Consider the following 22,665-nt stretch of genomic DNA (forward strand, 5'->3'; position numbering starts at 1 on the left):
CTAGACTCATGGAAATTAGAAGGAAAAAAAATCCATTAGGTTATCAGGTGAAGGATTGTTCCCTCTGATATAATTCCTAGTTTTTTCTCTAATTTAAAATGAGAGCAGCTGTTCTTATTCAAAGGCAATTCATACACATAAAGCAAAACTAATGTACCCTTTATTATAGGAGTAGACGGGAAGCATGCACCAAACCAATTAGATAATATAACCCCATAATGTTACATCAAAGTATGTGGCATGTTATTAGAAACCAAGTGATATAACACATCTTTTATTTTGTGTTTAGAAAGCACAGGATGGTTCTCTGACCCAAAGGTGAGCTCATGTGGATACAGACAGACAAAGCATCCTCCATCGAGATATAGGAGTGCAGGGCTGTGGTGTTTGTACCTCCTTGAGTGCTAATATCAATCAGTAGCTATGAGAGATGCAAAAAGTCACTCTTTGGGCTGAATCTTCCTTTAATCTTTTCTAGAAGAGCCTCATCACAGTTGAAACAAAATGGCTAAAAGTAAGAGTGAGTCTGTAGTAGGCAGATAACTCAGGTTGGGTCTCTTGGATCAAATATTTGATGTCTTTTCATAGAAAGGGCAAAGAAACCTGAATCACAGCATTTGTGTTGTAAATTTCCATCAAGTCTCTATTGTTTAGTGACTTTCTCCAAAGAATTTGAAACCTACTTGCACAAAAGCAAAACTAGTAGCTCTTTTAGGCAGAAACCATGTTTTTATTTTGTTTTCTGTAAGTACAACATCTGCCATAGTACTTGGGACCTAGTAAGTGTTTAATAAATATTTGGTGACGGAAGAATGGCTGTGTGTGCTGAGCTAAGGAGTTAGAACTTTATCCTAGAAGCTATGGGGCGTCATCTCCTGAAGCATGTTCAGGAGAGGAGTGAAATGATCATATTTGCTTTGTAGGAAGTTCCTTCTGGCAATAGTATGGAACATTTATTATAAAGGGACATACTTGGAGATAAGATGACTCACTGGAGATAACAGTATCCCAGACTAGATAGTTTGAACTAAGGGAGGGTATGTTAAGGTAAAAAGTAGGTACTAATTTGAAGGATACTTAGAAAGTAAGATCTATATGATCTAATGATTGATAGAACGTGGAGGGAGAGAGAAGATAGGGGAGGAGAACTCTATCAATGATACTTGGGATTCTGGTTTGGTCTTTTGCATGGATGATGGGTTAACTGGTTGAGATGCAGAATATAGTAGTAGGAGGAGCAGGTTTGGTGTCAAAAACAATAGATGTTCTGTAGCTCCTTTGAGCTTGGGTGCTTGTGGCACGTCTGATATAGAATAAATAGAATAGAAATGGTTTTTGAAGCTGTACATTTTGATGCTATTTCACAAGAAGAAAGGCATAGCATGAAAATCCAGAGGCAAAGTGCCAGAAGGAGACCAAGATGGAGTGGCCAGAGGGGTGGGATAAAAGCTAAGAGAATATAGTGAGACGTAATTAGCGGAGACACGGGATTCAAAAAGATTGAATGAGGTAAAGACTGTGAAGTCAGATTGGTGTATGGAAACTAATTCGTAAAAGCTGCAATTATTCAGGACTCTTGATTGCAAGTACTGGAAACTCAAATTAAATCGGTTTAAGGAATTCATTGGTTCATATTAATGGAAAGAGAAGGGAGGGTTCATGGTCTTAAATGATATTAACACCATTTTCTCCCCATCTCTCCTGATTACCCCTCATTCACACATCTCTGTCCTTCTCTGTTTTGGTCTCATTCTCTTCCACTGCAGACAGGCTTCTTGTCCATGGAGGGAGACAGGACTGTAGGTGGCTCCAGCCTCACATTTTCTCAGCCTTGTAAATCCAGACAAAAGAGGGAATGCCGCTTTCTCCACTTCAGAATATACAGCTTGCTGGGAAAGACTGGTTGGTCAAGCCAGCAGGTGTCATGAGCCTACTCCTAGGCCAGGGGGTTGGTACTGTGAATGGCTATGCTGCCAAAATCACATAATTTGAGAGAGAAGGAATAAATACAAGAGAAGGAAGAGGAAGAGGTACTCTTTCCAGAATATATGGTAGGAGTGGAGGGCAACCAAAAACAACAGATGTCTACAATCTGTTGAATGACGCTAGTGGAAGCCAGTTTGCAGTTGAAATCCTGTCAGCTTTTTAGACTCAACTCTGACAGATATTGATGTGAAATGAAGACGAACCCCCACAGACTAGTCTTCCTTTTGAAGAGGCTCACCTATTAAATAAACATATGGAATAAGATGTATGTATTCCCTAAAAGTCACACATAAGAAAGGCAGACTTTCTTCTCCCTTATGGTAATTGAAATTTGTTTTTGGCATGAGATAAGATTCTAAAGTGACTTTTTTTCTTTTAAAGAAAATAAGATAAAAACACTGGAATGTTTTCCAAGGTATTCACTTTGGGAGGCTGTACATTTATCCTGGCAGAGTTGTTACTGCAAGACATTTCTGAAATTTCTCTTTTGAATTTGCCTCAGAGCTTGAAAGGGCAAGAATCCATGTCTTTAAGGACAAATTTGAGTTTTGAAAACAACCCAATTTGTCATTTGGAGTAAAATTTAGTGAAAAGATGAGTAATAGGAATATAACATAATTGTGTAACACAATAATGAGATGGATTAATTCTCCTCTCCAGGACCCTAATGAGCTACTCTTTTCTCCCCTTTTTTTCTCTCTCTCTCTCCCCTCTCTCTCCAGTAGCTCTTACAGACTCCAGCCAGATTAATCTTTCTGAATCATGTCACTACCTTTTTCAAAATCTATCAGTGACTTCTGGCTATTCACATAAAAATATCCAAACCCTTAGGTCTGGAAGTCAAGGGTTTTTGTGGTCTCACTGAAGATTGTTATTTGTTCTGCCTTTCAGCTCAATAAACTCAACTCTTGAATGTTTTCTGTTCATTCTCTCTGATTTTATCTTTTTATTTTCTCTCCATGTCCAATTTCTACCTTTCCTTTATGACACTGATCAAATGTCATCATCCCTGTGTGTTAGTCTTCCCTGATTGCTCCATTCCAGTTGATTATCCTTGGTTTCTTCCACCCAAAGTAGGTCAGTCATCCTTACAACATTTGGGAATGCCCCAAATGCTAATTTCTATTTATCTGGAAATTTGTGTGAATATAGTGCTAGAATTAATGCAATGTTTTGGTTATTAATAATAATGATATATTTAATATAGTCCTGAAAGAAGTAGACAATAGTGAGACATCTGACACAGATTATATTGATCATTACAGTTTAGCCAAAAGAGCAAGCATAGTCATTAGGGTTAGACTGATTTGATTTGAATCTTAGCTCTACCGTTTGTTAGTTTGGTGTCTTTAAGCAATTTGTTTAATACAGCAGCCCCACCTTATCTCTAGTTTTGCTTTCCATGGTTTTAATTACTTGTGGTCAACCGAGGTCTGAAAAAATTAAATGGAAAATTCCAGAAATAGACAATTCTTAAGTTTTAAATTGTGTGCCGTTATGAGTAGCATGATGAAATCTCACACCATCCCACTCTATCTCACCTGGGATGTGAATCATTCTTTTTTGCAGTGTATCCACGATGTATACACTACTTGCCCATTGGTCACTTAGTAGCTATCTCAGTTATCAATAGGTTGTTACAGTATGTTGTTATAGTTGTTCTATTTTATTACTAGTTACTGTTGTTAATTTCTTACTGTGCCTAGTTTGTAAATTAAACTTTATCATAGGTATGTATGTTTGAAAAAAACTTAGTATATATAGAGTCTGCTGCTATCCACAGTTTCAGGCATCCACTCAAGGGTTTTGGAATGTTTCCCCTGTGGATATGGGGTGAATACTGTATTTCTCTAAGTATCCATTCTCTCATCTGTAAAACGAAAATAATAACATCAGTTTCCTAATTTTATTTTGAGGATTAGAAGCGGTCAAGGAAAAGATTTTTTAATGATTTTAGAGAGAGAAAGACCTCTATAAGCATGACAAAATCGAGAAGCCATAAAAGATTGATATTTTGACTGCATAAAATATCAACATTTTTGCATGGCAAAATAATACCATAACCAAAGCCAAAAGCAGGTAAACTGGAAAAAATATTTGCAACATTTCTGGTAGATAAAGAAATTATTTTTATCCTCTCATATAACAAGGCGGAAAAAGACCAATCCAGTAAAAAATATATTGACAAAGGACATAAAAATAGTCCACTGCAAAGGAAATACAAATAGCTTAAACATACAAAAAGATGTTCAATCTCATTTGTAATAAAATAGATGCAAATTAAAACTCAGTGATATACTATTTTTTGCCTGACTGACAAATGACATGGGAAAGCAGGCACTGCATGCATTGTTAAGCAGAATGTAAATAGGTACAACTTCTTTGAAAGGTAATTTGGCAACAGCCTTAAACATGTCAACACATACTCTTTTGAGCAATTCCACCTCTGGGAATGTATAGACATTTGCTGTCCAATATGGTAGCCAATGGCCACGTCTGTTTACTGAGTACTGGAAATGTGGCTCATGTGAACTGAGATGTACTTGAATAATAAAATCCACACTGAATTTCAAAGACTTAGTATAAGTAAAAGAATGTAAAATATCTCACTACTAATTTTTTATATTGATTTACATGTTGAAATGATAATATTTGGGAGCTAGGAGGTTAAATAAAATACTTTTTAAAATTAATTCCATTTTGTTTTTACTTTTTTAAATGTGGCTGCTAGAACATTTAAAATTAAATATGTTGCTTACATTATATTACTCTTGAACAATGCTAGCATATATCGTTCTACTTGTATGCATGGGAAATTACGTACATATAAAGAATATGTGAAAACATCTTTAATACTCACTGACAGAGGCTTTGCTAAACAAAACATGGTACATTCACACAGTGGAATATTATATGACCAGAAAAAGGAATGAGACCAGTATGTACTAAAATGGGGGAACTCTCCTAGAAATATTGTTAAGTGAACGAAAATAAAGGACAGAACAGATGCATAGTAAGCTAATGTTTGTGTTCAGTGTATATTGATTTTGAATCAATTATATAAAATTGAACATATGCATAGAATATTCTTAGAAAGATGTATGAGAAATTATTTTTAGTTATTGTACTAGAGAGAAGAAATTGCAGCTCAGTATCAAGGGTGGGGAAGATTTATTTTTAACTCTACCTATTTGCAATGATTATATGTTTTACAACATGTATTTATTACCTATTTAGAAAATAACTTATTTACAAGCATTCATTGTTTTCGAAGAAAACAATCTCCAAAAAGAATTTCCCCAGACCAGTTACGACAGCATAATAATTCATGTTTATTTTTAAAAAGTGGAGGTAGAGGACAGACGTATGTGAACCATGGTGCCCTACACATATTGGGTTCCTAGGAAATATCTATTCCTTTCTCTTCCCCACACTTTGGCTAACAGCACAGACATCATAACAAAATCTTTCCACGTTTCAGGGAGACCTTTAGTGTTACCTTCATGTTACGGCTCCAGAGATGTCAAGTGTTAATGGGATGAGGCTGCACTGATCCTTTGACATGCCCTGGAAGTTAGTTATTCCTAATAAATCCCGGAAACTTGCTTGCTTACTTTTATACCTCTCTCATCAAAATAGAAGGCAGCTTATACAATGTATAACTTCGCAGTCAGTATAGTATTGTAGGCTGTCTGCAAATTTTATTACTATATTAAGGGATGAAGCAAACTTTTTCAGTTATTACATCCTCTGCACTAAAATCTTTGCTCTCCTTGTCAGTCTCTTGATTCTTGGCAGTTAAAACACTCTCTTTTATTTTTGTATCAGAAAGTCTAGACGCCTTGCTAACCTCTTCGTCTACTTCAATCACCTCCACTCACTTTCGTGAAGTCTGTTGATTGATTGCTTCTCACGGAGTATTTCTGGCTTTCCAGCCCTTTGTCTAAATTTAAAACACTAGAGCCATCCTTCAGAAAATACACAGTGCTCAATCAATTGCGTTTGCTCATAAAATCTCTTTTGTTTTTTTGAACAAAAGTCTCTTGATTCTGATTCCTTATTTCCATTCTGCCTGAGTCCAGGCTCTCTTCATCTTGCTGGAATATGTCAATTAGCTCTTAACTAGTGGACATGCTTTCAGACTCCCTACTGGCAATCCATTTTCCAGTTTACTGCTAAATTCTAAAAACAGATTCTGAAAAACAGATTCATGCATGCATTCATTCATTCATTAAACATTTATTAGGTATCTTCTTTGTGTCAGGCATCATACTAGGAACTGGGGACACAAAGATACATTTTTCATATGCAGGCACTGTGCTCCTGAGCTTTGAGCCTAGTGAGTGGGGCCGATGAGTAGATACATGATTTACAGTCCATGGGGGTGGGCACAGGATGCTGTGGCAGCACCCAGCAGGGAGGGACAGTTTCTCAGCTCCTGCCATCTGATCAAATTGGAGGGAGGCAGAGGGACACGTTCTAAGCAGAGGCAACAGCAAAGGCATAGGGTGGATAGGGTGACGCACGGCATATCTGGTCAGTAAGACTGGAAAGGTGGCCGGAGAAGAGCTGGAGACGTCAGCATGAGGCAGTGTGAAAGGCCTAGGAGGCCATGTAGAAGAGTTTGGACCCTATTTTAGGGGCCTAGGTGTTGAAGAGGGCAGTCACGTGCTCAAATTTGCTTTTTGTTTTTGCTGCAGAAGATTCTCCCTGAGCTAACATCTGTGACAATCTTTCTCTATTTTGTATGTAGGTCATGACCACAGCATGGCCACCGATGAGTAGTGCAGGTCCGAGCCCAGGAACTGAATCCCAGCCACTGAAGTGGAGTGCTCCAAACTTCAGCACCAGGCCTCACGGCTCGTTACATTTTATGAAAAGCATTGTGGTAGGAGTTTTATGAAAAGCACTGTGGTAGGAGTTTGGGAGGATAGTTGGAGGGATAAAAGACTGTAGTCAGGAAAGGAGATTAGGAGGAGACTGTTTCAACAAGCCAGTCAAGAGTCAAGGATGATCTAAATCAAGATAGCAATGGGATGAGGAAGTGGGCAGATCTGAGAGTTATTCATCAATAAAACAGACTGGGTTTCATGATTACCTACTTGGATGTTTGTGTGAAGGAGGGAAGGAAGAAAGGCAAGTCAGAGTTGACTTACAAGTGTCTGGTTTGAGCGTTTGTGTGCTATGAGGAGCTATGAAAGAGGAAATCGTTTGGCAGACAGCTGGTTGCGTGACTTGGTGAAGATGGTAGCAGTTAAGTACATGGGTCTGCACTCAGGTGAGGGACTTCGACTGGAGACATTCATTCTTGATCCATGTGGGGCAGCAGGGTCCCAAAGGAACCAAGGGTGGGGGTGGGTGGGGGGAGGGTTGTGGGGAAGGGGTGGAAGGGGGAAGGGATGCAGATGTCCACTTAATAGGATCCCTACCAGAATCTGAAAACCTTAAATTCTTAGGCATATGTCATCTTACCACCTTTTGAAACCATTCCTAGTCCCTTAGAACTAATTCCTTCCTTGGCCATGACTGTCCAGCACTTGATAAATCTCATAGCATTTGTCACTTTGTATCACTAGTATCTGTTACTTTGGTATAATCTGAGCTTCTCCAAGGTAGGGATGTTGCTCTTCTTAGTGACTGAAATACCCAGCACTGTTTGCTGGGAACTTGGAAGGCCCACAAACGTAGGTTGACAGAATAATGACAAACACCACGACTTTTTGGCATGTCTTTGAAAACCACTAAAAAACATATTATCTGGCTGTTCTGTCCTTTCTAAATTTTGATGCTTTAAAATATGAATGGTCAATATTGCACTTAAAATTTTTTTCTTTTAAAATTTAGTTTACTCAAAAAAACACAAAAACCAGATACATTGCAGTAAGTTAAAGAAAAGTACATGAAACCAAACGGCTTAAAACAAAACAAAACAGAAAACAGTCCCCTGTCCCTGTCCACCTCTTTACTACTTCCCCAGAGGCAACCCTTTCAACTCTTCTGCTGTGTCATTTGTTGTTGATCTCCATCTGTCTGAATAGTAAGCTAACTCATGATTATTTTGTCCAGTTTTTGGTTTTATCTATTGACTTTCCGCCATAAAATATAAGGAATCAGTTCTCACAGCACCCTCCTCCATCCCATCTACATGCAGCAGCACACTTCCCATCTCTCTATCAACTCAATAGAGTTGTATCAACATCTTGGTTAAATGAACATTCCATGTTCACTTTTTATTACTGTGTAATTATTATTCATAGCAGTTATGTGGTATATTATGGTTTCTGTTTTCATTTTTCCTTTCTTGAACAACTTTTTGTTTCCCTGGTGTTAGTTTTTCTTTATTGTTTGGTTGGTTGATTGGTTTTCTAGTTTTCTATGGATTTGATCGTGAATTAAGCCTCTAACCTCCTCTCTCCCAGTTTCCCCTAGCTCTGTAATCTCTTCTTACTACAATTAAACATGTCAGATACGTGTGTGTGTGTGTGTATGCATGTGTCTGCATGTGCTTGTATGTTTTTATTTTGGACAGCAGCACTGCTGGAGCCTCTTGGCCTGCTGTCTGGACTGGTTGTTCTTAAGGCCCAGTGCCCAGTTATTATCCTGGGATTTTTATTCCCTTACATCCGGGGGATTCCCTTTACCTTTCTCAGATGGATTCCTCCTCTTCCTCTCTTTCAGTTTACTCCTTTGTTTTGGTGGAGTACCTCCTCAAGTAACTTCCTGATACTGTACATGGGAGGTAAATTTCTTGGGAATTTACATGTCTGAAATGTTTTTATTCCTCCCTTACATTGAATGATAGTATGACTAGATTATTTTAAGACCATAATCATTTCTGCTCAGAAATATGAAGGCATCGTTCCATTGTCTTGTAAATTCTGGTGCTACTGTTAAGAACATGGAAGCCATTCTGGTTCTTGAAATTCGTTTGTAACATCTTTTTTTTCCCTTCGTTTTGGGGAATGTTTAAAATCTCTCTCAGGCCAGTGTTCTGAAATTTGACAATTACGTATTTTGGTGTGTCTTTTTAAAAATAATTAATTTTGTTTTTCTCTTGTAAGTCAAGGACATCACTGCCACCAATTGTTTCCTTGACTCCTTTACGGTCCATTCATTCCTTCCTCCACCCAGGCAAGTGCTACACTGCCTATTGTCACTACGGATTAGTTTGCAATAAATCTAGATTGATATCAGGTATAGGTCCTCCGACTTTATCTTTTTTTAAAAAAATGTTTTGGCTAGGTTGTTTGCATTCCAATGCAAATTTTTGAATTAGCCTGTCAATTTGCACACATGCAAAATAAACCTGCTGGAATTTTGTGGAGATTAAGATGAATATATAGATTAATCAGGAAAAAAATCAACATTCTAGCAATATTATTTTCCATCTCATTAATATGATATAGCTCTCTATTTATTTAGGGCTTTAACTCTTCTCAATAATGTTTAACGGTTTTCAAAGTCTAGTTACCGAACATATTTTATTAAATTAACTGTAAGTATTTCATGCTTTTGGATGCTATTGGAAATGGAATTGTAATTTTTATTTCATTTTCCATTTATTGCTAGTATATAGAAATACTACTTTATTTTTGTCTGTTGACTTTGCATAGGCCTTGCTAAATTCACTTATTGGTTCTAGGTGCTCTTTTCTGTATTCCTTATGATTTTCCAGTGCACAGTCATATTGTCAGCAAATGCAGAGAGTTTTACTTCTCCTTTCAATTCTGTATGCTTTGAGTTTTTTAAATTTTTTTGTCTTATTGCACTGGCTAGGGCTTCCGAAGACTGTTGAATAGTAATGAGACTGAGCATCCTTGTATTTTTCTCAGTCTTAGGAGAAAAGCATTCAGTCTTTCACAATTAAGTATAGTGCTACCTGTGGGCCTTTTATGGATATTCTTGAACCAATTGGAGATATTTCCTTCCTTTTTTCCCTAGTTTGCTGAGAGTTGTTAATCATGAACGGATGCTGAATTTTTTCAAGTGCTTTTGTTTTGTCTATTGGCATAATTATATGGCTATTCTCCTTTTATTTTGTTAATATAGTGAATTATGTTAATTAATTTTTGAATATTAAACCACTTTGCATTTTTCGAATAAACCTTACTCGGTCATGATGTATAATAATTCTTTTTTATGTTACCATATTTAATTTGCATATATATATATAATTTTTGTCTCTAAGCATGAGAAATCTGAATCAATAGTTATTTCTTGTAATGTCTTCATCTGGTTTTAGTATCAGAGTAATATTGCCCTTAAAAACAATGAGTTTAGGAGATGTTCCCTCCTCTTCTGCTTTTAGAAAAAGTTTGCTTTGGATTGGTATTATTTCTTTCTTATGTGTTTGATAGAATTCAGCAGTGAAGCCATGTGATCCTGGGGTTTTCTTTGTGGGAGAGGTTTCTTAATTACGAATTCAATTTCTGTAGTACATATAGGACTAGTCATGTTATCCATTTCTTCTTGTGTCAGTTTTAATATTTGTATCTTCAAGATATTTGTCCATTTTATTTGTTATCAAATTTATTGGCATAAAGTTTTCATATTGTTCCCTTATTATCTTTTAAAATATCTTTTGGTTCTGTATTGATGGACTTTCTTTCAATTCTCATACTGGTAATTTATGTTTTCTCTTTCTTCTTGATAAACCTAGATAGAGGTTTATCAATTTTATTAATCATATCAAAGAATCAGATTCTAGATTCATTGATTTTTCTCTGCTTTCATTTGTTTTCTCTTTCATTGTTCTCTACTCTAATTTTTACGCTTTGTTTAATTTGCTCTTCTTTTTCTAGGTTCCTTATTGATTTTGGAGCTTTCTTTTTCCATAATATAGACATTTAAACCTATATATTTCTCTATAAGCACTGCTTTAGCTGAATTCCATAAATTTTTATATATTGCATTTTACTTATCATCAGTTGGAATATTTTCTAATTTATTTGTGATTTGATTTCTTTTGACCTATGAGTTGTTTAGAAGTAAAGCTCATTAATTTTCAGATGTTTGGGACTTTTCTAGATGCTTTATTGTTTTCTATTTAATTCTACTGTGATCAGAGAACATACTCTGTAAGATTTATTCTCTTAAAATCTATTGAGAGTTGTTCAACAACTTGGTATATAGTCTGTCTTTGTAAATGCTCCATGTGTATTTGAAAAGAATGTTCATCCTGCAGAGGTTGGGTATAGTGTTCTACAGCGTCAATTAAAATATTTGATAGTGTTCAGGTCTTTCACATCTTTACTGATGTTTTTCTTATCTGGATGTTCTATCAATTACTGAGAGAATTCTCTTAAAGTCTCCAACAATGATTATGGATATGACTTTTCTCCTTTAGTTCTGACATTTATTCTGCATGTACTTTAACTTCTGTTATTGGTCACATATATATTGATATGGCTTCTGGTTTTATTGACCCTTGTTTTGTTAGAAAATATCTGTCTCTAGAAATATACTTGGTCTTGATGTTTACTTTGGGAAAGCTGTATATGTGTTTATATAATTTGTATTAGTGAGGTTTCCAACATTTGGCTTCTATGGCTTGTAGACTGTATTATACAGAACTAGGAAACAGTATGCACACAGACACAGAGGCAGGAAAAGGATGACAGGATCGTTCCAGGACCATATAAGGTCTGATGGGGATGTGGTACCAGCAGGGAGAGGGAGTGGAGGTTAACATTTGGCTCTTTATGGTGTGTTCTGGCTCTTGTCTATACAGCATAATGGCTGGGAGCACGGTCTTTGTAATCTTATGGTTCTGAGTTTAACTCCTGTGCATACCATTTCTTAACTGTGTGACCTTGGGCAAGTTACTTGACCTCTGTTTCTTCATATATACAATGGGGACATATAATAGTACATAGACGCTTTTAGAAAGATGAAGTTATATATATACATAGTATATATATACACATTATATACATATCTATACACACATACATATGTACAGTGCTTAGGAAAGTATGTGTTCAATAAATAATATCTATATGATATTTGTTATTATATTATATAATATATAATATGTATATATTACATGATATGTATTATTATATCATATATTGTTTTGTATATCCTGGTCTCCATTTTCCTACTGGCTTCAATTTTTCAGAGATTTAGTTTATTGTCTTTTCTGTGTTTGCCCTGATTCTCCCTGCTCTTACCCTGTTTTCTTATTTCCCAATACTTGGCCCCCATCCTTACTGAAATTGTATTTAATGATCACAAGAACTATAGACAATACAATTAAGGCAGCTGTTGCTTGCTCTCTTTCTCCTTTTGAAGCTCCCCATCAATCTTTACAACTTGGCCAGGACTTCAATTTCTGCTCTGAAAAAATTGCACTTCTCAGAATTTTCCAGTTATTCACAACGTGGGTGCAAATAACTGGGGCTTATGTATCTAGTTCAGAAACAAATTCTGAGTATATGCTTGTGATGAAAGAATAATAACACTGTTTGCAGAAGAAATGCTCTACATTTATCATAAGTATTCTTAGCAAAAATTGTCGGTAAGCTAAAAAAAAAAGAGGCTCTGGTAGACGGGGCATTTGAAAACTCAGTTCAGCTCCTCCTTTTTCCTCTGAGAAGCATCCCCTTCAAAAGAATTCCCAACCAGACGGTGTTTGATGTTCCTGATCCTTCAGCATGATTCGGAAGAAAAATCATAGGTTTTGAAGTCAGAGAGCTTAGACATTTACGCTTTTGGTTACCGCTTAGCTTTTCTGAGCATGTCCCTTGGTTTGTAGATTGCATGGGGTATTATCTGCTCTCCATGCTTTCCTCTTCAGGGAAGCCTTTCCTAAAGCCATATCCACGTTCATTTCTCTTTCGTATATTTTGTTCCTTTCCTTTGAAGCAATTGTCAGTTTCACTTTTCATTTAAGTATGTAATTATTTATTAACGTCTGCCTCCTATACTGGACTGTAAGCTCCACGAGGCCAGGGACCACAAGAATTCACTGTACCCTTCTTCCCAGGCTAATCCATCACGGTGCACCCAGAGTCTAGCAGAGTGCCTGACAAACAGCAGGCAGTCAACAAACAGATGAATTTCAAAGAAGCAGCGGTCTGTTGCTCAAGCGCCGCTGCTGGGGCAAGTAGGGAGCCGCCCAGCCCGCAGTTCCCGCCCTGGCGCCGGGAAAACGACCCCCGCCCTGAGGCCTAGCACCGCCCCTAGCCCTGCCCCGCCAACCCGAATCCCCGCTTCGGGCAGCGCCTCTCCTCGTGTCGCCGCGCGGGGGCGGGACTTCCGGCCGCCGAAGTTTAACAGTCCAGGCGGGAGCCGGAAGCCCAGCGCCGGAGAGGGCCGCGCTGTGGCCCCCGGGGTGCTGCTGCCGAGAGGTGAGGTTCCGGAGGCCCGGGGGTCAGCGGGCCGCTGCCCGCCGCGGCCTTGCACACTCTTGGACCCCGCCCGCCCTCCAGCCTCCTCCGGGCGCGGGTCGGAGGGCCCGGCACCCCTCGCGCCCGGGCTGGCGCGGCGCTCCGGGCGGTTCCCGGGCGGGGGCGCGGCCGCGGGGACTGGGTCGCGGAAGTGCCCGGGGGTCGCGGGCCGGGAACGCCCAGCCGCCTGCGCCGGCGCGGCCGGAGAGCGGGCCGGGTCGCTGCTGTAGGTGGGCGGCGGCCCGGGGGGGCCTTCTCTGGAAAGTTTGCCGCTTCGCCACCGTCCGTTCCCTTTCTGTGAGCCTTGCAGATGGGCTCTCATGCATTTTACAAGGTGCCCCCAGCTGAGCAGTTCTCCTGCCAGTAGAGGCAGTTTTGGTGTGAAGTTGGAGAACTTTTGTTTGTTGAAGCCAAGTGTTGTAGTGGGATTTGCTCGTCGCCGCTGTCCCCAGGTCCCGGGCGGGCCGTCCGGTACCTCCCTGTGTCCCGACAGCTGCTTGCGATGGGACCCTCCTGGAGAGGGTGATGTCATCATGCCTTTTCCTTAAATGCGCTCAAGTGTCAGAAGACCGAGGGAGGTGGGTGCATGGTCCCCATTCTCGCTCCACTTTCAGAGAAGGAAACACATTAAATGACTCGGCTAGAGTCACTGTCACCTAACTCTGAGGCACATCGTTTGAGCGCTCTTTTTCTGAGCTCTGGCCTAAGTGATCTTTCCACGACTCCACGCCGCCCAACAGGAATGGAGTAAGATTGTAGCAGACATCTTTCAGTTGTGTTTACTGGGTTTAGAGATCACCTTTCTGGCCCTTCATTGTTCCTTGAGTCGGAACCAAAAGGGCACGTGTTCGGTAGCAAATCCAAACACTTTGTCTGCGCTTCAACAGGTGACTGTAATGACTTTTAGTAGCACCGTTTATCTGATGAAGCATGAATCCCATAAGTGACTTTTCCAGTTAACAAAAGTTTTAGCCTTTTTATAAACACATTAAAATTTTTTTTGTCTCTTGAGAATCAAAGGGCTCTGTAATTTATACTTTTAACTTGTCCTCTGAAATAGGGTGGAGTGGATGTAAATGTGATGGTTTTGATGACTTGGGAACCTGTCTGTGACATCACTAATGCTGTGCTGTTACGCTGTCCACACCACGGGTCCCCTTCCCTCCCCCCTTCTCTGTATTTTTGAGCATTCTTTTCTGGCTGGTCATGCCTTACTACCTGCTCCTCTTTAAGGTGTCTGCCTGGAGCTTCCTTGCTTTCTGTCTTCTAGATTGCCTTGGTTTGTGAAATCACTTCGTCACAATTATGTGTTTGTACTGTATACTGTGAATAAATAGTATGAACAAGGGCGTTTGGCTGTATTTACTCATTTTGGAGTTATTTAGAAGAACTGGAGTGACTGAATTCTGACCTGCAGGGGTGCTGCAATTTATCATACATTTCTAAAAAGATTAGGAAAAGTTGCCTATCCAGCAGTTACTTGTTGAGTACCTACTGTGTGCCAGGAACGTTTCAAGACTGGTGGTAAACAAGACAAAATCTCTGTGCTCAGGATCTTTGTTTTGTTCCAAGTCAGGGGAGACAGACGTTATTATGAGAACAAGTAAGAACTGCAGACAGCAGGAAGTGCCATGAAAAAAATGAAACGAGGTAATGGGATAAAGGACAGCTGGTATGGGGCTGCTCTAGCTGTGGGGTTGGGGAAGGCCGTTCTGAGGAGGAGACAGTTGAGCTGAGACTGGAATGATGTGAGGGAGATGACTGGGCAATCTGGGGAAAGAGCATGCCAGGCTGAGGGTGCAGCAGGCAAGAAAGAAGACCAGTTGAGTCTGGTGCCCTGGCCCCGGGGGAGAGTGATAGGAGAGTTACGGTGGGGCCAGGTCCTGTAAGGCATGCAGCTTGGATGGCATTATAATTGCTGTGGAGAGCCATTGGAGGGGTCAGCTAAGAGAATGTGAACTGGTTTACATTTTAGAGCACTCCGTCCACTTCATGGTCAGCCTACTCTTTGAGACAAAACTGGACAAGGAGAGCCACTTGTTTTAGATTAGATGTTTCAGTTTAATTTTTTTTGTGTGGCTTATCCTTAATTGTGTTTTAAATGTATTGTTTTAAACTATTTGCAGGTGCAGCCATGCAGGAAAACCTCAGATTTGCTTCATCGGGAGATGATGTTAAAATATGGGATGCCTCATCTATGACATTGGTGGATAAATTCAACCCACACACATCACCACGTGGAATCAGCTCATTGTGTTGGAGCAGCAATAGTATCCTTTTTTTTTTTTGTAACAACCACTTTTTGTTAGGTCAAACAACCAGTATCAATGAGATTTTTGCATGTGACCCATAATGAGAAATATATTTTGCATCACTATGAAAGATAAAGTGAAATAGGAGTTTAATAAACAGTACATCATATGAATGCACACTGATATTCTGTTCATTGCGTTTTAAAAAATTTTGCTTGCAACTCACTACTTGGAAAAATACTGCTATTAAAAAATATATGTAGGCTACTAGATCTAGACCATAGAATTGGTCTTGTTATCAAGTTTGTAATTGAATCAAATGGAATAAGGTAGGTAATGGTGGGAAAAATTCGGAAAGGCCTTGGAATGAGTTTTTGCATCTACATTTGGATATTTGTGGATCTGGTCTGAAAATTAAGGATAACTCAAAGGCAGAAGCAGAGGTTGGGGGACTTTTCCTAAGCTTTTTATGTTTCTGATTCACACCCTCCTTGACTTAGTAAGCTCCTAAATGTGGATAAAATAAATGAGGGAGTGAAGCTTGTAAATCAGGATTTCTCAGCCTTGCACTGTTGACGTTTTGGGCCAGATAATTCTTGATTATGGAGGCTGTCTGTGCATTGTAGAATGTTTAGAAACCTTCCTGGCCTCCACTCGCCAGATACCAGTAGCTTCCAGTTTAATGCCACTGCTATAACCAAAATAGTCATCATTCTTTGTATCAAAATGTTCTGTATATTTGGTATGCTAGAAATTATCGTTCTTTCGTGGAACTCATACACCATTTAAACAACAAATTAAATTTTAGCGTGTCTGACCGTAGCAAATTATTAATATTCTGCTTCCTGATGAAAGTAACAATATCAAAGATTTAGAATGTGACTGATTCATGAACAAAAACATTAGAAGTTTTCATGCTCAACCTAATTATTCTTTCAAATATTTAACAAAAATGACGTATTTTCTTATTGAATTAAATTTACTTCTTCAACATTCCTTCATTTTGTATTAAAATAGCAAAATATATTTCTTTGGTACTCTATTAATCAAACTCATGGTGAAGTGACTACATTTTTGAAGGGCTCTCCAGATGTGTAGTGGGGGAAAATGTTTTAAAAGAGAGTGACAAATATATGAAGTTGCTTCTCTCTAATATTAGATTTTTATTGTGTGTAGAGCTTAATTTCCCTGTTACTGTTTAAGAGACGAGTAGCAATTCTTAGTAAGATTTATTATTTTTGATTTATTTTTATTCCAAGGAGTTTTATTAGGAGTTGGCATTTGCTGGTAAACCACTTAATGGCCTGTCAACAAAACTGGTGTGACTGAAGCAGTGTTGTGTGACTTTTGGAAACTGGTCTTATTGCTTGGTGGTTTTCTTATACAAGTAGATGTGCACTGGAAACCCTTGTATAGTCTTATTCCTAATGAGGCCTTGATCCCTTCTGTGGGGGTTAGTTACTGAAGAACAAGGACTTCCCAGACTCAGCTACTTGGGGTCCACTCAGCATGGATTCCAAGAATGGAACTCATGGTGAGCTGCCATGGAGATTAGTTTTCTGGGATTTTTTGTTTTTTGGTCCTCTAGATAATGTTCCTGACTTTCTCGCAACTTCTAAAACTACATGAGAAATAAAAGAAGTAGCTAGATTATGTTCTCTGTTATCTTCTTTCAGTCCTTGCTTTCCTATATTTAAGGAGAAAGTAGCGGTAAACAGAGGAAGAAGCCAAGGAAAGGGAAATGATTTATTGTTCTCAATGCTGTAATATCTAAGTGGAAATGAGTTTGTTTAACTCAAGTATTACAATAAAATTAGAATCTATGGTCTATTCACAAAGTATCTCAGTGTTATGCAAATCACCCAAAGTAATGCAGTTAGGACGTCCTAAGTCCTAAGTTGCTTGTTAAAAAGCGTAGATTTAAACTTCTGATATTTTAATTTATGACTCTCAAAATCAGACACTTGTTCTTGGTTATATTATTGAATCTAATCAGTTTAAAGATAAATACTGTTTAACACTAATAACAGTTTAATACTAATTACAGTTTAATAAATACTATGCTATTTTGTGTTTACTGATTTTTACACTTAAAATTTATGTAAAATAAGGTAAATATAGTTTTACATTAAATTAAAATTTCAGGATAATTAAAATTATATTTTAAGTAATTTAAATTAAATTTGATTGAAAGTTAAAATAAAAGTCTTCCATAAGATAAATAGCTGCTATTAATCCACACTTATTTATATTTGCTGTATTTACTGTAATATTCTTAATACATTTATGATCGGCACTCTCTGTCACAAAAATTCCAGTCCTGAGAAAATATCAGTCTACTTTTCTAGTGGAAAACTAGGAGACTAATGTGGATATTTGCTTCCTAGCTTAAATTGGTACCAAGCACCGCGTTAATAAAGAACTGTCTTGAACAGTTTTCATAGATGAAAGGCTGATATTTGCTGATGTGGCTTTTATCATCCTCTCACTCTTAAAGGATAAAATTAGACCTTCTGGCGGACTCTTTGAAAGTGGAGTAGTATTTCACATGGGTTAAATAGCTTTCAAGTGACAGCAAAGCCAGAAAGGCTAGCTCTTCCCTGCAGTAGTAGTAAAGAGAATTAGTCTTAGCAATTAGTAACCTGAGCCGGTTTTGAAAGCTAATGTATAGGCTGTATTCGTTACTTGTCTTCTTGGTTAGTGTGCTTGCTCTTATCACAGTTCTTGTAATGATAGCCTAGTGCTAGAGCTGCTCATGGCTTGTTTGATGCTCCATAACTCTTCATTTAGATAACTTTCTAGTGACAGCATCTTCCAGTGGCGACAAAATAGTTGTTTCAAGTTGCAAATGTAAACCTGTTCCACTTTTAGAGCTTGGTGAAGGGGTAAGTGATTTTTTAAAAAACACTTTTTTTATTCTTAGTTCTCCTTGGATGGTAATTGCTTGTTTATTATGGTGCTTGTGACTTTTAAGGGTGTTTGAAAGCATTATTCTTAACCTGAGCTCAAAATAAGACAATAACACTTAGAGGTGAGATGAGTGTGCTTACTGGAACATCTTCAGGTAAAATAATATGGATCCGAGGGGAGCAATCAACTACTTAGATTTCCTCTCTGTGGGAGGTTCCCTGGTATTGCTGCCTTTTTTAGGGCTGTGTCCCACCAACGTCACTACGTTGACTTGACCATGAGAGCCCTAATGATGTAACCCTACCCTTGCTGATGTTGGGCTTGGGACTGTCGGCTAAAGACCCCTCTCTGATGGTGGTCTTCTGCTTTAGCTTCTGCCTGCCTGGTACCGAGGGGCCTGCCCAAGCTTCCCCAAGCTCTCCTGGAACAGGATGGCTTTGTCAAAATGAGCTTTGATTCCAGAGCGTTTAATTGAAGCTCTCACTACCTACTGTTTTCTTATCCTTTTGTTTTATAAGTTAATCCCTGTGATTCAGGATAATGCTGGCTTCCTCATTTCTAATCACACACACTCTTTAAAAGCTCTTTCTTTTTAAAATAAGGTCTAAATAGAAAGGTACAAGTAGTTGGTAGCTTGTTCTTTTTAAAAAAAATTCAGAGTTTTCATGGTAGACCCTAAATCATTGTGAATTGTCATAATTTTACACACTGAAATGGGAAAGGCAGCCCAATTCAAAAGAAACAGCAGGACAATGGAATATAAGCTCATCTAATTTAAAAAGGACTTTTTCTATCAGTTCTTTCCTAAGGGTGTCCAGTGGGATTGATCTGAGCATCAATTCCAGCCCACAGATGTTGGAGGCTGGGGCAGAGAGAATGCCTGCTAAGGGCAGAAGTGGAATTTGAGGCACTCTACCTATTCAAACTCAGTTAAGTAAAATTGAGGCAGAGAGGATTCCCAGTCAGTAAAAGGTAAACTGTGCTCTTCAAGAGCAGGCAAAATGTCTGAGCTGTCTTTGGATCTTTAGATCCTGTGAAAGGTGGTCAACAAACATTTGTTGAATTAAATATCAACATCAAAACAATTTCAATTTCCACGTCTATCACTATATACACACACACACACATACACATACTACTTTTATGCATTATGCCTTAGAACCAGTTTGGGACCTTTTTTTGTTGTTGTTAATGTTAAAAATGACAGATGATAAGGGCTGCTGGTGGTGTAGTGGTTAAGTTCTCATGCTCTGCTTCTGTGGCCCAGGGTTTGTGAGTTTGGATCCCAGGCACGGACCTACACAGCACTCATCAGCCATGCTGTGGTGGCGTCCCACATACAAAAGAGAGGAAGATTGGCACAGATGTTAGCTCAGGGACAATCTTCCTCAAGCAAAAAGAGGAAGATTGGCAACAGATGTTCACTCAGGGCCATCTTCCTCACCAAAATAACCCAAAAAACAAAAAACCCGCAATAGATGATATTCACAAGTGTGACACCACTCTAAGGATTTTGTGAATATTCCATACCACGGTAGTTGCTATGGGTGGTTCTCTTTCCCACAGTTAAGAAGTCACATCAGAGTGCAGGTGGATGAGAAGTCATTATATAATAATTTGAATCTGCTTTACTTTAATTTACTTATGCAAATATTTTGCCAGCATTGGTTCTTTAGCCTTTATTAGTAATTTCTTGTAAAATGTTAGTATGTTGATGACCTTTGGTTTGTAGCATCCAAGTCCTGTTAATCATGTGCCATTTGAGGTATTGGACCTTTCCTACTTGGAAAAGTAAGATTCTATCCTACTTACTTTAACATTATCTTTAGGGTGGAACTTTAAGTTCATATTTATTTTCTTTGATTTTGTATCTTACCTCTTTAAAGTAGACAGATCAGTTTTAACAGTATTACAATGGCTGTGGTAGGCTACTACATCCTAGAAATTTGACCAGGTGTTATCATTAGATTTTAAAAATTCCACCCATTGCTTGTATCTTGGGGTACAGGATTCCTATAATACCTCACAATTTCCATTAATTATTTAGGTTCGTTAGCTACATTAATAATACGTTCACTTAAAAAAAAAGATCTATCATTAAGGTAAGCCAGCTATAAGTATAGGTTTTGCTCTGAGCCCTTAGGAATAATTTAAGTTGTTTGTGACGATAAGAATCCTAATATTGATCTTTGATAGATGCCATTCTTATCTATTTTCTTTAAAGGTTATTTTGATAGCTGTTAGCACACTGTTCTGATTTTCAGTGATAACCAGATTCTAAATCTTATTAATCTGTTTAAATCAAAGTCAATTCCTAGAGTGGTGCCTGCAGGGAAATTATGGCAACTATATTGAAACATTGATGTAAGGTGCTCCTGCTATTTTTATATGTGTTAGTAATTTTGATTCTTGGTCAGAATTGTAGAGCTAGAAGAAACCTTGGGGGAGGGCAAGGAGGGCCCAGCGGCACCCTTTTAAGAATCTGGTGCTCTCTTGAACAGAGGATGTTTTTGAGATGCATGACTCTCAAGATAAGACAGTGGATCTAGTCCTCATCTTTGATTTCTCAGATGAAGAAATGCAGGCTCAGAAAGGTGGGATGATGTGCCTAATACTACATAGCTTGCGTTGTAACTTTTAACTGAGTCACACAGTGTCCTCTTTGGAATTCATTTCTCTGTGTTTTTCCCCATGGCATTCAGCTGGAGGTGAGAACAGTTATTGTAACTACATAATGTATCTGAAGGTTAAATAGGAAAAAACATGCAACGTTGTGTTCTGTGTAGCATAGTTACTGGTGGTACCACCAGATAGATGACACTCATAGGTACTTACTCTGAGGACAACTTGATAACCTTTGTGTTTTTAGCCATTTATTCTGTAAATATTTTTTGGGCATGGATGTGGTCTTTGCACTAATGGGACTGACATTGTGGTGGGGGGCAGTCAATAAACTAGTAAACAGAATACCCATGTAGTTATAGGTTGTTATGCAGAGAACTAAAGTAAGATATTGAGATAGCAAGTTACCTTTGGTGGCCAAGGGAGGTCTCCTGAAGAGGTGGCATTCCAGTTGATATCTGTGGACCAGAAGAAGCCATTCAGCCAAGGTTCGGGGAATTTAGCTTCCCAGACAAGAATCGCTGTGTAGAAGCGTTGAGGCAAATACAGGGTTGTTATGTTTAAGGACTGGAAGATGGTCAGTGTGGGTGGAGAGTTAGTGGATGAGGAGGAAAATGGTGAGAGACTAGGTAGGATAGGGCCAGGTGAACAGGGCTTAGAAAGCCAGGTTAATGAGTTTGGAATTCATTCTAGGTATGATTGGAAGCCATTGAAGATTTTTAAATGGGAGACACGTTATCTGATTTACATTTTTTAAAGGTCACCCTGCTTACAGAGCGCAGCACGTAGGGAAGCAGGACAGCCAGTTAGGAGGCTGCTATTGTGGTTCGGCCAGGTTTGGGTTAGTGTGCTTGTAGTAACGATAGAGGAAGGGGGACCCATGTGGGATTTAGTTTAGGGCCGGAGTTTAGAGAACTTACTCATAGGTTAGGGGGTGGGGAGAAGGAGGAATCAAGGGTAATTCTGGATTTTTATCTTGAGAAACTTGATGGATGGTGTCTTTACAGAGATGAGGAAGAGTGTAGGGTCAGATTCTGTTGATCTGATGTTTGAGACTAGGGCTCCCTAGGGGGAGGTTTGCTGTGAGACTTGGGCATCTTGTCCTCTTGATAAAACTTTCCGCATCTGTAAATTGAGGGGTCAACTAGATATTCTTTAATATCCCCTCTACCTTTAGCATTTTCTGAGCTGTGGGTTGATTTTAATTTAAGATATCCTGTGGAAGTGCAAGAGCCGGTTTTTTATTAAAGGGCGATATTAAGGGCAGCCAAGCCCTGACGGGAGGCCAAGACTTGCTCACCTAAGGCAGGACGAGTGTCCTAAGCTTCCTCCGTCGCCTGTTCCGTGGGAGAGAACATGAATCTGGCTGATTTCCTTGAATTCTTTTTGAACCCCTTATAAGCTGTTGGATCCATGTGGAAGATGATGAGAGGTGAATCTTTTAGTACAAGTATTAGCGTGTTTATAGCATTAATTTAACGAATATTTTTCAAGTGCTTACTAAG

General features: G+C 38.7%; 1 protein-coding gene across 29 annotated transcripts in view; it reads left to right on the top strand.

Moving 5' to 3' along the window:
* The first annotated feature begins 13,177 nt into the window (after positions 1-13,177).
* Positions 13,178-22,665, top strand: part of NEDD1 (NEDD1 gamma-tubulin ring complex targeting factor) — a 46,231-nt gene continuing 36,743 nt past the window's right edge. For 4 of the 29 annotated variants that reach the window (XM_008516613.2, XM_070600504.1, XM_008516612.2 and 1 more), the window contains exons 1-3: positions 13,227-13,337; positions 15,503-15,646; positions 18,419-18,513. In XM_008516613.2, the coding sequence (XP_008514835.1) occupies positions 15,511-15,646; positions 18,419-18,513 (231 nt within the window). In that variant the 5' untranslated portion in view covers positions 13,227-13,337; positions 15,503-15,510. Of the gene's footprint in view, positions 13,338-13,533; positions 13,955-14,560; positions 15,027-15,502; positions 15,958-18,418; positions 18,514-18,656; positions 22,593-22,665 lie in introns of those variants that run through there. The other 25 variants (XM_070600510.1, XM_070600517.1, XM_070600524.1 and 22 more) reach the window with 18 other exon arrangements.

Source organism: Equus przewalskii, chromosome 29 (assembly GCF_037783145.1).
Source record: "Equus przewalskii isolate Varuska chromosome 29, EquPr2, whole genome shotgun sequence".
NCBI classification, from domain to species: Eukaryota; Metazoa; Chordata; class Mammalia; order Perissodactyla; family Equidae; genus Equus; species Equus przewalskii.